This window comes from Eleutherodactylus coqui, chromosome 13, assembly GCF_035609145.1.
Source record: "Eleutherodactylus coqui strain aEleCoq1 chromosome 13, aEleCoq1.hap1, whole genome shotgun sequence".
NCBI lineage: Eukaryota > Metazoa > Chordata > Amphibia > Anura > Eleutherodactylidae > Eleutherodactylus > Eleutherodactylus coqui.
Genome location: NC_089849.1, coordinates 63,717,424 through 63,731,709, shown reverse-complemented (window position 1 = coordinate 63,731,709; position 14,286 = coordinate 63,717,424). Strand labels below are relative to the sequence as shown.

Genomic DNA, 14,286 nt, shown 5'->3' with positions numbered 1-14,286 from the left:
CTTACCTTTGAAGTAAAGGAACAGGGCAGTCATGAGGTATGCAGAGAGATAATCAACACCCCCACCCACAAAAAAAATATCTAAAAGAAGCTTCAGAAAATCTTTTGGGGCTTGAACTGGCTGCTACATCATAACATACCCAGCATATTCTATCCCTTACAGGGTAAATGGTCTCTGTGCTATGCATCAAGTATGTTAGAAGAGTAAAACACACATATAGGCTCGCCCTCAAGACACTCCCAGCCATAAAAGCTTTATAATTTGTAACTACAAATTGAGAATCTATTGTGTTGAATTCATGCATGCTACAACTTGAACTCGCTACAGCATAAACACGTGTTTAAAAAAGCCCCCACAGTTTCAGGCCGTTTTCAGACATAGTGAATTTAGAGCAGATTTCCAAACCATAATCCACATCAAATTATGGGAAAATATTAGAGAATTATTTTGCTGTAGAGGTGCAGCAAAAAAAAGCTAGAGCTAAACTGGGGCTAGCAGCACAAGGCTGAGAAAATAAATCAACTTAAATGGGTGTTCCCGGATGGGACAAAATTTGCCCAACATGGGGGGTGGGGAATGATAAAAGACCAAGTACTCACCTGTTAATTCCCCCCGTCATTCCAGTTGGAATTGCCCAATCCTGGAAAAATCCTTTAAGAGCGCCTTCACGCACCTTATTTTTTCAGTGTTTGAAAAAACTGTGAAAATCCGCATTGTCTCTAGCATTGTCCAAAGTGTTTTTTACAAGTGTTTTCGGTGGTGGTGTTTTGTATTATTTAAGACATTTTTTCTATTGCTCTTCAACTCCTTTAGAGAAGCCGATACTTAAAAGTATTTAGTGAAATATATTTTTACGAATACGTGGCTGCAAAAAAAGTGGCCAAAGACGTAAACAAAGTGCTAGAGAAAATGCTACAAAAAGTTGTGTGTGAATCCACCCTAAGGGCTTATTTAGACGACCGTATAACGGCCGGGTATTCACGTCGGCCAATATGCGGCGTCTCTCTCTGCAGGGGGAGGAGGTTGAAAGAGTCGGGAGCAGTGCACTGAGCTCCCGACCCCTCTCTGCCTCCTCTTCACCCCTCTGCACTATTTGCAATGAGGGGAGGCAGGGCGTGCGCGGAGCCAAGTTCCATGACTTAGCTCCGCCCCCGCCCCTCCTATTGCAAATAGTGCTGAGGAGCAGAGAGGGGGCGGGAGCTCAGTGCACTGCTCCTGGCTCTTCCAGCCTCCTCTCCCTGCACAGAGGGACAACGTATATCGGCCCACGTGAATACACAGCCGATATACGGTCGTCTGAATAAGCCCTAAGGGTGGATTCACACAAGCGTGTGCGCACAAAACCACGCATCTATTTAAAACCATTGCTTCCCTATGTGTTCACATGTCCGTGTTTTACAGGCATGCAAACGCACATACCTGCAAAACATAGAACATGCATGCACGCATGCGCGTCAATATTCCCTGCGGGGAGTCCCCTTGTCATTGAACACTGTGACAGCACTTTCACAGTGCTCATTGACAAGGGGACTCCCCCGCGGGGAGTAAAGACTCCCCTGCCACAGCTGTGGCAGAGGATCGCAATGTTTCCCCACTGCATTCAATGGGACCGCGGCTGCAGTTGGCGGCAGCCTTATTAAAAACAATTGGCTGCTGGCAATCCCTGTAGTGATTTTCGAGGAAGGGCTTTAAATATAAGTCCTTCCCTGAAAATCATCCCTGGTTTGTGTAAAAAATAAAGAAAAGATATACTCACCTGTCTGCCGCCGCCGAGGCTCAGGCGCGACTTCTCTGCTTGGTCCCCGGCAGTGTAGTGTAGTTATTTCAGCAGGCGGGGATTTAAAATCCCTGCCTGTTGAAAGAGCTGTATCTGATTGGCTGAGCGCTCAGCCAATCACAGGCAGCGCTCAGGCATTCATTGAATGACAGCTGAGCACTGTCTGTTATTGGTCACAGCGCTCAGCCAATCACAGGCAGTGATTGAATTTATGGACCTCCATTCACGCGTGTTTCTGCACGTACGTGGACGCGTGGTTTTGTGCGCACCTATGTACGTACACACTCTTGTGAACACACCCAGAAGAGAGTGTCCAGCTAAGAGAAAAAAAAGGTCATATTCCACAGGTTACAGATGATTGTTTGGGGATTGAGGAGAGGGTGTGTGTCTAGCAGAGCAACAATTTCTGCTCTGTTTATTTTTCCTGCTCCTCCTCCACTCCATGTGACTGAAACAGCAGTGTACACTGCAATGACGATCCACAGTTTTACCATCTTTTTCAGATAAATATAGCAAATTATTATCCCTGTGCATAGTTTTTGATAATTATTCCCAATTGGTGGTTCAAATGGATCATCAGCGCAGTCAAGCAGCACCTACTGACAGCATGCTCACCCTGTGCACTATACTGACAGCATGCTCACCCTATGCACCAACACTGGCGTAACAATGCATGTACCTTGTCTCTGCCCAGTAAGAGAACAAAATCTGCTACAGAAGAATGTTTGGTATTTTTTTTATTATTTTCCGTGTGCCTACCTATATTCACACTAACCACCAACACTTTTTTACATCCTGTTTTGTAGAGAATACTTCTCAGCAGTCATCTCCTTATCATCACAGGCAGGATGACAAGGAAAGGCGACACCTATATATAGATATCAGAGGAGCCGCCATTCACAATAGGTGATGGTCACATTCCACATCCCCCCTCCCTGCAAATAACTTCTGCACAGGGCATATCTACAACACTCTTCCATAGAATTCAATGACTCATCTCCAGCCTACAAGTTCCTATATTCCATGTTGCTGCCACAAAGCATGTCTGAGTGATGCTGACGGACGCTCAGGAAAGATTGCTGCCTCCATAATAATGTATAGAAAATACTAGCAAAGTTGACAATGGTGTGAATTGTCAACTCTGCTTGTGGCTCAGAAAGAAAAAAAATGCTCCTGGTTAATTTGTATTTGGATCCCCAGTGAAGCAAAACTAACAGAATAGGACATTCTCTGGACTGTCGGTGAAAGCCATTTCATCTGCTGTGCAATTGGGCCATTATATGTCTTTCAACAGGTTGATGACCAAAAACACATCTTCAGGGTGTTGAGAAGCTACCTGACAATAAAGGACAGGTAAGAAGTACTGTGTCACATGACCTTGCCTCCCTACTCCCCTGACCTAAACACAACATACAGATGGACTGGAGCGTTCAGAAAAAGCATCTGACAAGCATTATGCATATACAGGAACTCCTTCAAAAGCATCCTGGTGGCCGCTTCATAAAACTGGTTGAGAGAATGCAAAGAGGGTGTAAAGCTGTTATCAAGGCAAAGAGTAGCTACTGTAAAGAGGGCGAAATCTAAAATAATTTTGAAATGTATTTCCTTTTTTTGCTCACTTTGTAGTTCTATTTGTAGGACTTCTTAGTTCCAATACTTTTACATACATTAGTAAATATATAAATTGAAGATAAAGGAAACCCCTCTATAAAAAGGTGTGGAAAGTGCGCCAAGCGTGTAAATGCTATATATTTAATTTTAAATTTTTTTTTTATTTCAAGGGGGCAAAATGATAAGAGAAAAGATACGACAGAACTTCTAGAGATTTCTGATAGCAAAATCCAAAGCATCACCTTAAAATGAAGCAGACATCACTGAAGAATTATAGCTGAGAGATTGTGTGCGATGACAGGATTACTTGTACTTACGATGACATCATGCTGGCCAAGCACAGGCATCTCCCATAGGGACTGATTGGTGAACCGGTTGAAATAATAAGGCCGACTCTCCCTCTTACTCCAACACTTCTCCCATCCAGCCTGCAAAAGCTCATCTGGAGGAATATGGCAGATATGAGCATCACATATTATCACAAAGCAAAATCCCCTTGAAGACCCTGGATTACCTGGCAAGTCGGAGAAGACGCGCTGAGGCCGAGGTGAGCTTGATGTACTTGGGGACAGGCTGATCAAGGCGGCATCCTCCTGAGTACTTCCATGGTTATCCCGGGCCATTTTTGTGTGATCAAACTGACAATGAGAAAAGACAGGATTATGGTGTAGTAGACGACATGGCAGTGTTAGCAGAAAACGTATTCTACAATAGATTCTAAAGGAGGCTAATAAATCCTTCTGTAGTGTGTGTAGGTCAACGGACGTTATTTCTGCACAGGCACATTAATATGCATATGCTATACAGGAGTCCTACATGCCTGGGCTCGGCCCTACAGGGGTGTTACTTATATGTACTAGAAAAATAAGAACACCCCTATTCACTTGATGGCCTTACTGGCGTAAAATCAATGATATTCACAAACTGTATCCTTTAATTAACCCTTGTGTGTCCTGTAACATGTCCCAAAATTAATCTACTCTTTCATTTACATTTTATCTCAGTGATACGCGGTGAATGGAGTCAGTGAAAGTCAATGGTCTTCCATCGATCCATGCACATATGCACGAGAAATAGATTGCAGCATGCTCTATTTCTCTCCACGCAGCGTAAGCCCTCATGTCCACGGGCCCGCACTGTTTCCCCGTGCAGAATCCTGCAGCGGATTCCACCCGGCCCGCAGACATGAGGCCGGAAAATACATTATACTCACCTGTCCGGACGCTGTGGAGCCTCTCCTCTGTCGCGGCCCGATCTTCTTTCTTCTGCACGGCGGATGCGCCGGGGCGCCAGTGGCGTGTCCCGCGCATGCGCCGTGGCGTCTTTTCTTTTTAACTCCTGTTTTCCCGAGGTCCGTAGCACGACGCAGTGACAGCTGCGTCTGTGCCGTGGATCCGGACAGCTTCCATGGAAGCCGCGAGAGCCATCCATGCAGGAAAACCGCACAAAATGGAGCATGCTGCGGTTGTTTTCCCGCAGCATACCGCACACCGGAGAAGAATGACATCCGCAGGTATTTAACCACCTGCGAGTGCCAAATAATTCATTCCCTATGGATGCAGATCCCACGTGCGGGAGACCCGTGCAGATTTAATAAATCTATTTTCCCCGTGGACAATGGGCCTTAGTGGTATAAAAAGTTTAAAAAAAAAGTATTAGAGCTTTTCATACTTTGTGCCATTTTTTACACTTCTGTCATGTCTCATTGTGGCAGTTGGACGGTTGCATACATTGTTGCACCTCCAAGAGTTATAGTTTCTTTATAGGAAGAAAAGAGCACCCCCAGAGCAGGCTATATCTGTCATCATAAGACCGGCCTCACGCGAGCGTGATTTAATTATGTATTACGCGCATATAATACGCGGTGAATATAGTCAATGAATGCACATTGATGTTCATTGATTCACTCACACTTATGTATAATAATTGTGCATAGTACGTCGGTAAAGAAGAAAGCAGCATGTTCTATTCTACCCCGTATTATGTGCTATTGAGCCCTATTGTTCTCTATGGGTGCATACGAAAATCTCTGTACATTTTTATGTAACGTTGCTAAGAGACAATAGAAGGAAAGTTAAAAAAAAACAAAACAGGAAGCCGATGCAGTACAGCGTGCGTGAGATACACCGTCATACGTGATCACAAACACGATTTTTCAAACAGCGTTTGACCATACGCTCGTGTGCGCCTGGCCTAAAACTCAGCACCTCGCATTACATTCTGCAGCCACTGTCCAACATTTCCAAGCGGTGGGTTTTCTGAGATGTGAAAACAATTGGGAAAGGGGGAAAATGTGATAAAATAATAAAAAGACCCAATGACCCACCCATTTATTCCCCATCGGATCTCTTCTACTTGGCTGCAGAGGTGATGGTATGCTGTATGTCCATATGCAGCCAACCACTGGCCTCAGCGGTATACAGGTCATCACTGCAGCCAAGTAGAGACCTGCAGGGGGCACCACAGTGCCAATACTGGACCGGCCAGGAAACACACATTGAGCAACATACAACACTCTTTTATCAGCTTATTTTCCCCTTGGCTGTTTTTTTTTCACAACTCACAGAACTCCTTTAGAATAAAGCTCCAGGTGACAGTAATGGCATGTGGACCCGATGCAGTATTATTTCTGTAGTGCTCGGTATAGCACACCATTTATGAGGACGGTGTGTAAATATTCAGCTCAGGGTGAGCCCTGCCCATATGAGCTTACAATCTATAATTGTGTCTCCCATTAAACATTAAGTGGTTTACTTGTATGACTTGTACCTGTGTTGATTGCATTTTAACAAGTACATTTACTGGCGCCTGAGGCGGGATATCTTCTTCTAGCCAGCTGATAATTACTCAGCACTGTCATATGATGCAATCACTTGTAAGGAAAAGTCATTACAGCTTATAGAAACTTTAATGTGACTGTCCGGAATAAGCTGCTGTGTACATAAGGAGCGGCAGGATTCCTGGCCATTATACCACGGGTATATGGCTCTTTTCCCCAGTTTCCCCCTCTACAGGTTCCATCTCTAATCTGGAAATAACCTGCTAGGATGTCCCCCGTACACTGCATATAGAGGAGATACCTCTCCCCTATCACCATGCCTCATATACAGAGAAGCAGCAACAGCAGCATGGAGGACATTACACAGCAGTACTGAGCAGTGTTCTGTTACCCCCAAAATAAGACCTACCCTGAAAATAAACGCTAACCTAATTTTCAGGGAAGAAAGAATACATTACCTAGCAGGCTCGGTCCAGGTCCCTCCCACTGCTTTCTAGAGGTTCAGCGTGGTTCCCGCAGTTCTCGACCACGCATACAACATCACTTCCTGGTTACAGGATTCATAAATCCCACCTCCAGGAAGCAATGGCTGTGATTGGTTCTTCGATCACTGCATAGCCAATCAACGCAGCGCTGGATAAACCAAACACAGCCATTGCATTGGTTCATCTAACGATGCATTGATTGGCTGAGCAGCCAGAGGGATGTGGACCAAGCCTGCTAGGTTAGTATAAGTCCTCCCCCCGAAAATAAGACCCGAAAAGTCCTCTTTTGGGGCAAAAAAGCTAAAACAGGGTCTTATTTTTAGAGAAACACTGTAAATGTAGTTCCAGTAGCCGTGAAACACTTTGTGATTGTTCTCAGTGAGAGAAACCAAGTAATCTTGTAGATATGATACCTTTTAATGGCTAACAAAAATACATGATGTTATAGCAAGCTTTCGGGTCTTCTACCGATCCTTAATCAGGCTAGCTTTTTCTTTTTCTTCAGGTAGTGCAAGATCTTTATGAGGGAATACAAGGACCTGTTAAGCTTTATTCCCACTGCATTTTCAGGTATATGTAGGGAAATACCGCCAATGTATATACACAGTGTGATTGAAAACTCAGGACCACCTGGAAAATCCTCTTAACCAAAGACCTGAAAGCTTGCTGTAACATCATGTATTTTTGTTAGGCATTAAAAGGTATCATATCTACAAGATTACATGGTTTATCTCACTGAGAACAATCACACTTTACTCTACTGGCTAACATGGTACCAAACCTTTTTTTCGTACAACACTGTTAGGCCAGTCTCACACGGGCATATTGTCATTGTGCATCGCAGGCGCAACACTCAATGCCAATAGCCCATTGATTTCTATTGGGCCACTCACACTTGTGTTCTTTCGCATGCATTACTAGAGCTAAGGCAAAATCTTGGCTCATATTACGCTGCGCATACAAGCCAAGATGGTGTATGGGGACTGGTGGCACACAGCAAGTACACATCATTCTGTAGTTGCTGTGTGCTCGCTCGCAGCTACTTAGGGCCATGTGAGCCCAGAATTAGTTGCAGAGGTATGTATGTGTGTGTGTGCTTCTCTGCTTCATTCTTACTCGGCTCCTCCTACCACTATAAAGACTATGGGCAGCATGTAATCTGATCCCTCAGTGAGCTGTTAGTCCATCTTGTATACTAAAACGATTTCAGCAGTATTTCAGAGTAAGGGTGCTTTACAGAGGACTATCTTTCGGGGCAACAGATGCCCGATGGGTTGTCCCAGCGATAGTCCACAAGCATCGCTGACTGGAGATCCAGCGGACTGGGGAGGGATCATTCTGGCCCGCCCGCCTGCATTTACAGGTATCAGGAAGTCTTTCATAAGTGAACGACTGCCTGTTTACAATTGTTCAGATTGGAATTACAGGAAACCGAGCAATATAATCATTTGGTGTGAAAGCACTTGAAGTGAGCGCTTTAGGAGGAGGAAGGAGCCCGGTAAGCAGTGAAGGAAGCATTTTTCTCTGATAAGATATATCAGTTTCTTATCTTCACTTGTACTATAGATTTATGCATCACTCAGACCTTCATGCTACACTCCGTGTGATACCTTGTAATGTCTAACTAATTAGCACATTTTCAAGGCTATTTAAGGTTCCTTCATACCGTAATTCCCAACCACCAGGAAACAGGCCCAAAACATGGCTCTCAAATATTGTCTGCTCCTATGTGCTCCAGACAGATGGGGGCTCCACTTGGCAAAAGAAATCTGCAGCTCCTGCACAACGTTATATTTAGAGATGAGCGAGCGTACTCGAGCGAGTATTGCCTTATGCGAGTACCTGCCCGCTCGTTTCAAAAGATTCGGGTGCCGGCGGGAAGGAACGAGAGTGGGGGAGATCTCTCTCTCTCTTCCCCCCGCAACTCACCGCTCACCCCCACCGGCACCCAAATCTTTTGAGACGAGCGGGCAGGTACTTGCAAAAAGCAATGCTCGCTCAAGTATTTGCCCTTAGCGAGTACGCTCGCTCATCTCTAGTTATATTACAGCTGCCTGGAGGCGGCACAAGGGCTTTAATTACAAACTCAGGAAGACGACAACTTTTATAGAACTCCCAGAACCATGCAGACGTTCCTGATTTCACTTCCAGGATGCAGAAAAGAGGAATCCCCTGCCGAACGCTCCATCTCGGAAGAGAGCCCAACAGACTCCACTGACTAGAATGGGATCCCCTCGGTTTCTGCCTGGCTGCCAAAATTTTGGGTTGAAGAAAGCGCTGCATGCAGCATTTTCTCTTCCGGTATTTTGAGCCTGATCTGCGGTGGACCTCCGACCAGAGGTTCGGGCACAGATGTGAGACCAGCCTAAGGCTGTGAAAATCGACATACCTCCTGTAGAGGAGCCTATGGGAAAATGCCTGGAAGAACGTGCTGCGTTTTTGAAAAAAATGCCACAGACCCAAAAAAGTATGAAAAATTAGGGGGAAAAAAAGAGCCAATAAAAACCACAATGTTTCTATGGCCCACAACTGGGCACAGCGGTCCTGGCCACATAAAACACAGGCAAAAATGCAGAGGAAATAACAGTTTTGCAAAAAAGGTCTACGCGACCCCAGCCTGAGGGCTCGTTCACAGGGGGGCATGCAACTGGTCCATGGAAAATGCATTTATGGTGCATTCACTCCGTTCTTCACGCTACAAGGCGGGCCCAATGATAATGGATGGCACCTTTTTTCCACACTGGCAACTTGCCTGAAAACCAGTGAGTATATATGTAGCATCCGCCCTCTCCGCAGGGTTTACAGTGAGTATATGTGTAGCATCCGCCCTCTCCGCAGGGTTTACTCTCCTACTGCCTTCCGCGGCCTGTGAATACGGACTATCATACAGGATGCCAGCATACGGCTGAATACACCAATTTAATTTAACGGGTCCGTATGAAATATGGACTAAATATGTACGGAAAGTACGCTGGTGCACCGGAGTCCTTCCAGGGCCGTCGCTGCCCTTTCTGGGGTACATTACATGGCCAATTATAAAGGTTGGGGACCGTTCAGTCGGGTGTAACGTGGCCACAACACGGTGAAGTCAACACAGACTGTTATGTGAAGTTGAAAATGGTGGTTAGGGGTTTTCACACCAAAAACATTGGCCAGGTGATAAATGTATGGTTGCCGGGGACCCCCAGGGATGAGGAGCCTGGTGACTGGTGTGACTACATCCCCACAGAGCAAGGGACTCCGTCACTACCGCACAGGTGAATGTGTGACCACCACTCCCTAGGGGTCCTGGTACTCAGCCCCCCAGGGATGAGGAGCCCGGTGACGGGTGTGATTATGGCTCCATCCCCGCAGAGCGAGGGTCTCCATCACTACTACACAGGTGACTAGAGCAATGGTCACACATTCACCTGTGGCACCACTCCCTGGGGGTCCCGGCCATCAGCCCCCCCCGGGGACAAGGAGCCCGGTGATGGGTGTGACTACGGCTCCATCCCGGCAGAGCAATGGGCTCCATTACTACCACACAGCTGACTAGCGCGATGGTCACACATTCACCTGTGGGCACCATTCCCTGGGGGTCCCGGCTGTCAACCCCCAAAGATGAGGAGCCCAGTGACTGGTGTGACTATGGCTACATCCCCGCAGAGGATCTCCATTACTACTGCACAGGTGACACTACCATTCACCTGTGGGCACCCCCCCCCGAGATGAGGAACCCAGTGACTAATGTGACTATGGCTATATCCCTGCAGGGGGTCTCCATCACTACCGCACAGGTGACTAGAGCGACGGTCACACACATCACTCACCTGTGGCCACCACTCCCTGGGGGTCGCGGCTGTCAACCCCCCAGGGATGAGGAAGCTGGTGATTGGTGTGACTATCGATCCATCCCTGCAGAGCGAGGGGCTCCATCATTACCGCACAGGTGACTAGAGCGATGGTCACTACTCCCTGGGGGTACCAGCCGTCAGCCCCCCAGGGATGAGGAGCCCGGTGACTTGTGTGACTACGGCTACATCCCCACAGAACGAGGGTCTCCATCACTACCATACAGGTGACAAGAGTGATGGTCACACATTCACCTGTGGTCACCACTCCTTGGTGGTCCTGGCCGTCAGCCCCCCAGAGACGAGGAACCCAGTGACTCGTGTGCTTATGGCTATATCCCTGCAGAAGGTCTCCATCACTACCGCACAGGTGACTAGAGCGACGGTCACACACACCATTCACTTGTGCCACCATTCCCTGGGGATCCCAGCCGTCAGCCCCCCCAGGGATGAGGAGCCCGGTGACTGGTGTGACTATGGCTACATCCCCGCAGAGGGTCTCCATCACTACCGCGCAGGTGACTAGAGCGATGGTCACACATTCACATGTGGGCAACACTCACTGTGGGTCCCGGCTGTCAACCCTCCAGGGATGAGGAGCCCGGTGACTGGTGTGACTACGGCTACATCCCCACAGAACGAGGGTCTCCATCACTACCGCACAGGTGACTAGAGCGATGGTCACACATTCACCTGTGGTCACCACTCCTTGGGGGTCCTGGCCGTCAGCCCCCCAGAGATGAGGAACCCAGTGACTCGTGTGCTTATGGCTATATCCCTGCAGAAGGTCTCCATCACTACCGCACAGGTGACTAGAGCGACGGTCACACACACCATTCACTTGTGCCGCCATTCCCTGGGGATCCCAGCCGTCAGCCCCCCAGGGATGAGGAGCCCGGTGACTGGTGTGACTATGGCTACATCCCCCCAGAGGATCTCCATCACTACCGCACAGGTGACTAGAGCGATGGTCACACATTCACATGTGGGCAACACTCACTGTGGGTCCCGGCTGTCAACCCTCCAGGGATGAGGAGCCCGGTGACTGGTGTGACTACGGCTACATCTCCGCAGAAGGTCTCCATCACTACCGCACAGGTGACTACAGTGATGGTCACCGTCAGCCCCCCAGGGATAAGGAGCTCGGTGACTGGTGTGACTACAGCTCCATCCCCGCAGAGGGTCTCCATCACTACCGCACAGGTGACTAGAGCGATGGTCACTGTTCCCTGGGGGTCCCAGCTGTCAGCCCCCTGGGGATGAGGAGCCCGGTGACTGGTGTGACTATGGCTACATCCTTGCAAAGGGTCTCCATCTCTACCGCACAGGTGACTAGAGCGATGGTCACACATTCACATGTGGGCAACACTCACTGTGGGTCCCGGCTGTCAACCCTCCAGGGATGAGGAGCCCGGTGACTGGTGTGACTACGGCTACATCTCCGCAGAAGGTCTCCATCACTACCGCACAGGTGACTACAGTGATGGTCACCGTCAGCCCCCCAGGGATAAGGAGCTCGGTGACTGGTGTGACTACAGCTCCATCCCCGCAGAGGGTCTCCATCACTACCGCACAGGTGACTAGAGCGATGGTCACTGTTCCCTGGGGGTCCCGGCCATCAGCCCCCCAGGGATGAGGAGCCTGGTGACTGGTGTGACTACGGCTACATCCCCCCAGAACAAGGGTCTCCATCACTACCACACAGGTGACTAGAGCAATTGTCACCGTTCCCTAGGGGTCCCGGCTGTCAGCCCCCCAGGGATGAGGAGCCCGGTGACTGGTGTGACTACGGCTACATCACTACTGCACAGGTGACTAGAGTGATGGTCACACATTGACCTGTGGGCACCACTCCCTGGGGGTCCCGGCTGTCAGTCCCCCGGAGACAAGGAGCCTGGTGTGACTACGGCTACATCCCAGCAGAGCGAGGGGCTCCGTCAATACTGCAAAGGTTAGTAGCGCGATGGCCAGAGGTGAATGTGTGGGCACCACTCCCTGGGGGTCCGGCAATCAGCCCCCAGGGATGAGGAGCCCAGTGACTGCTGTGACTACGGCTACATCCCCCCAGAACAAGGGTCTCCATCACTACCACACAGGTGACTAGAGCTATTGTCACCGTTCTCTGGGGGTCCCAGCTGTCAGCCCCCCAGGGATGAGGAGCCCAGTGACTGCTGTGACTACGGCTCCATCATTACCACACAGGTGACTAGTGCGATGGTCACACATTGACCTGTGGCCACCATTCCCTGGGGGTCCGCCGGCCATGAGGGTCTCCATCATTACCACACAGGTGACTAGCGCGATGGTCACACATTGACCTGTGGCCACCATTCCCTGGGGGTCCGCCGGCCATGAGGGTCTCCATCATTACCACACAGGTGACTAGCGCGATGGTCACACATTGACCTGTGGCCACCACTCCCTGGGGGTCCCGGCTGTCAGCCTTCAGTCATACATCACCTACCTAATGGCTGACCCCCAGTGTTCCCTGCCTACAGGTAAGAGCTGCCGTCCCCAGTCAGCCCCGCTATATACACACCCCTCCCCCCTCACACGGCGGTATATAGTGCTGCGTACTCCGTCCATGCCGCGCACAGCTCCCCTGCGGTGGCCATTGTGGCAGCAGTGCCGGTACAGGGCGCGCATGTCCGCCGGTCTCTCCCGCTCACTAGTGCTGAGGACAAATAAGAGCGCACACACACGGCGGCACGGCCGCACTGCCCTTGGTTTATTCAGGTTTATTAGGCTTCTAGTATTATTTGCCGCTTTGGCTCTGGTTTTGGCGCCCAGGGTACAAGCGCTTTTCTCTGCCCTCGTGCCCGCGCCTCAGCGGCGCGCTCCCCGGGCGGTGACAAGATGGCGCTGGGAAGCAGCGATGGCGGCTCGGGGCTTGCAGTTATTTTGCGCGGCGGTTAGCGCGCGCTGGGAGCGCAGGCTGAGCTCAGCGGCTGCTCGGGGTTTTACGGCGCCAGACGGTTCGGGTGTCAGAGCGTGGGACGCCCCGGGAGCCTCACCTGGGGCCGAGGCAATCTCCGTCACTGACTCCTGTCCGTTCACTGCTATCCCGCCTCCGCCTCTCCCTCCCCGCCGGGGCCGCCATCTTGTATTCCAGCCGCGGCCCTGCCCAGTGCGCATGCTCTGCCCACAGAGCTCCACGGCCGGCTCGTGCTGCCATGTTGGTGGTGGCAGAGGGATGCGTACGGTTGTGAAGCGGGGTGAATGAGCACAGGCGGGTGGACTCACGCTGATTAACCCCTTAGGGACGCCGGCTTTCAAAAATACATTTTAAAAGATGTATTTATTTAGCTTTCTGAAGGCTTGTATTTTGCGAGACGAGGTGTAATTTTCACCGGTACTGTCTAATGTAACCTATATAATGCAGAACTTTTTAACGGTTTTTTTTTAATTTAAATTCTCTGTAGAGTGACATAGGGGAGAAAACCTAATTCTGCCATCTTTTTGGGGGTCCTTGTTTCTACGGCATACACGCTTCAGCAAAAATGACAACTTCATTCTATAGGTCATTATGATTATGGGTACTAGTGTATCTTGACTCCACCAGAAGTACAGGGGCAGCCAAGATACAAGGACATTGACAGGGGGTTAAAGCCCCCTGTTACTGATTGGGTGTCCTGCATTCTGGCCTTACAGGTCCTGTAGCCACCGCAGTGTGCCGTGGAAGAGGGTCTGATGAGGCGCTCCGGACTTATGAGCGGTGGTGGACAAGGGCGTTGAGGAACAGACGTCGGTCTGCACTGTTCAGCGCAGCTATAAGAGGGAGCGTTGATCGGCGGCCTTGTG

General features: G+C 49.5%; 1 protein-coding gene across 1 annotated transcript in view; it reads right to left on the bottom strand.

The window, feature by feature from the left end:
• The window catches only part of PCIF1 (phosphorylated CTD interacting factor 1), a 63,445-nt gene extending 49,834 nt beyond the window's left edge, over positions 1-13,611 (bottom strand). Inside the window, exons 1-3 of the mRNA XM_066587546.1 lie at positions 13,500-13,611; positions 3,903-4,026; positions 3,706-3,830 (exon numbers count right to left, since the gene is read on the bottom strand). Coding sequence (XP_066443643.1) covers positions 3,706-3,830; positions 3,903-4,011 — 234 coding nt within the window. The 5' untranslated portion in view covers positions 4,012-4,026; positions 13,500-13,611. The remainder of the gene's footprint in view (positions 1-3,705; positions 3,831-3,902; positions 4,027-13,499) is intronic.
• Between the last annotated feature and the right edge of the window lie 675 nt (positions 13,612-14,286).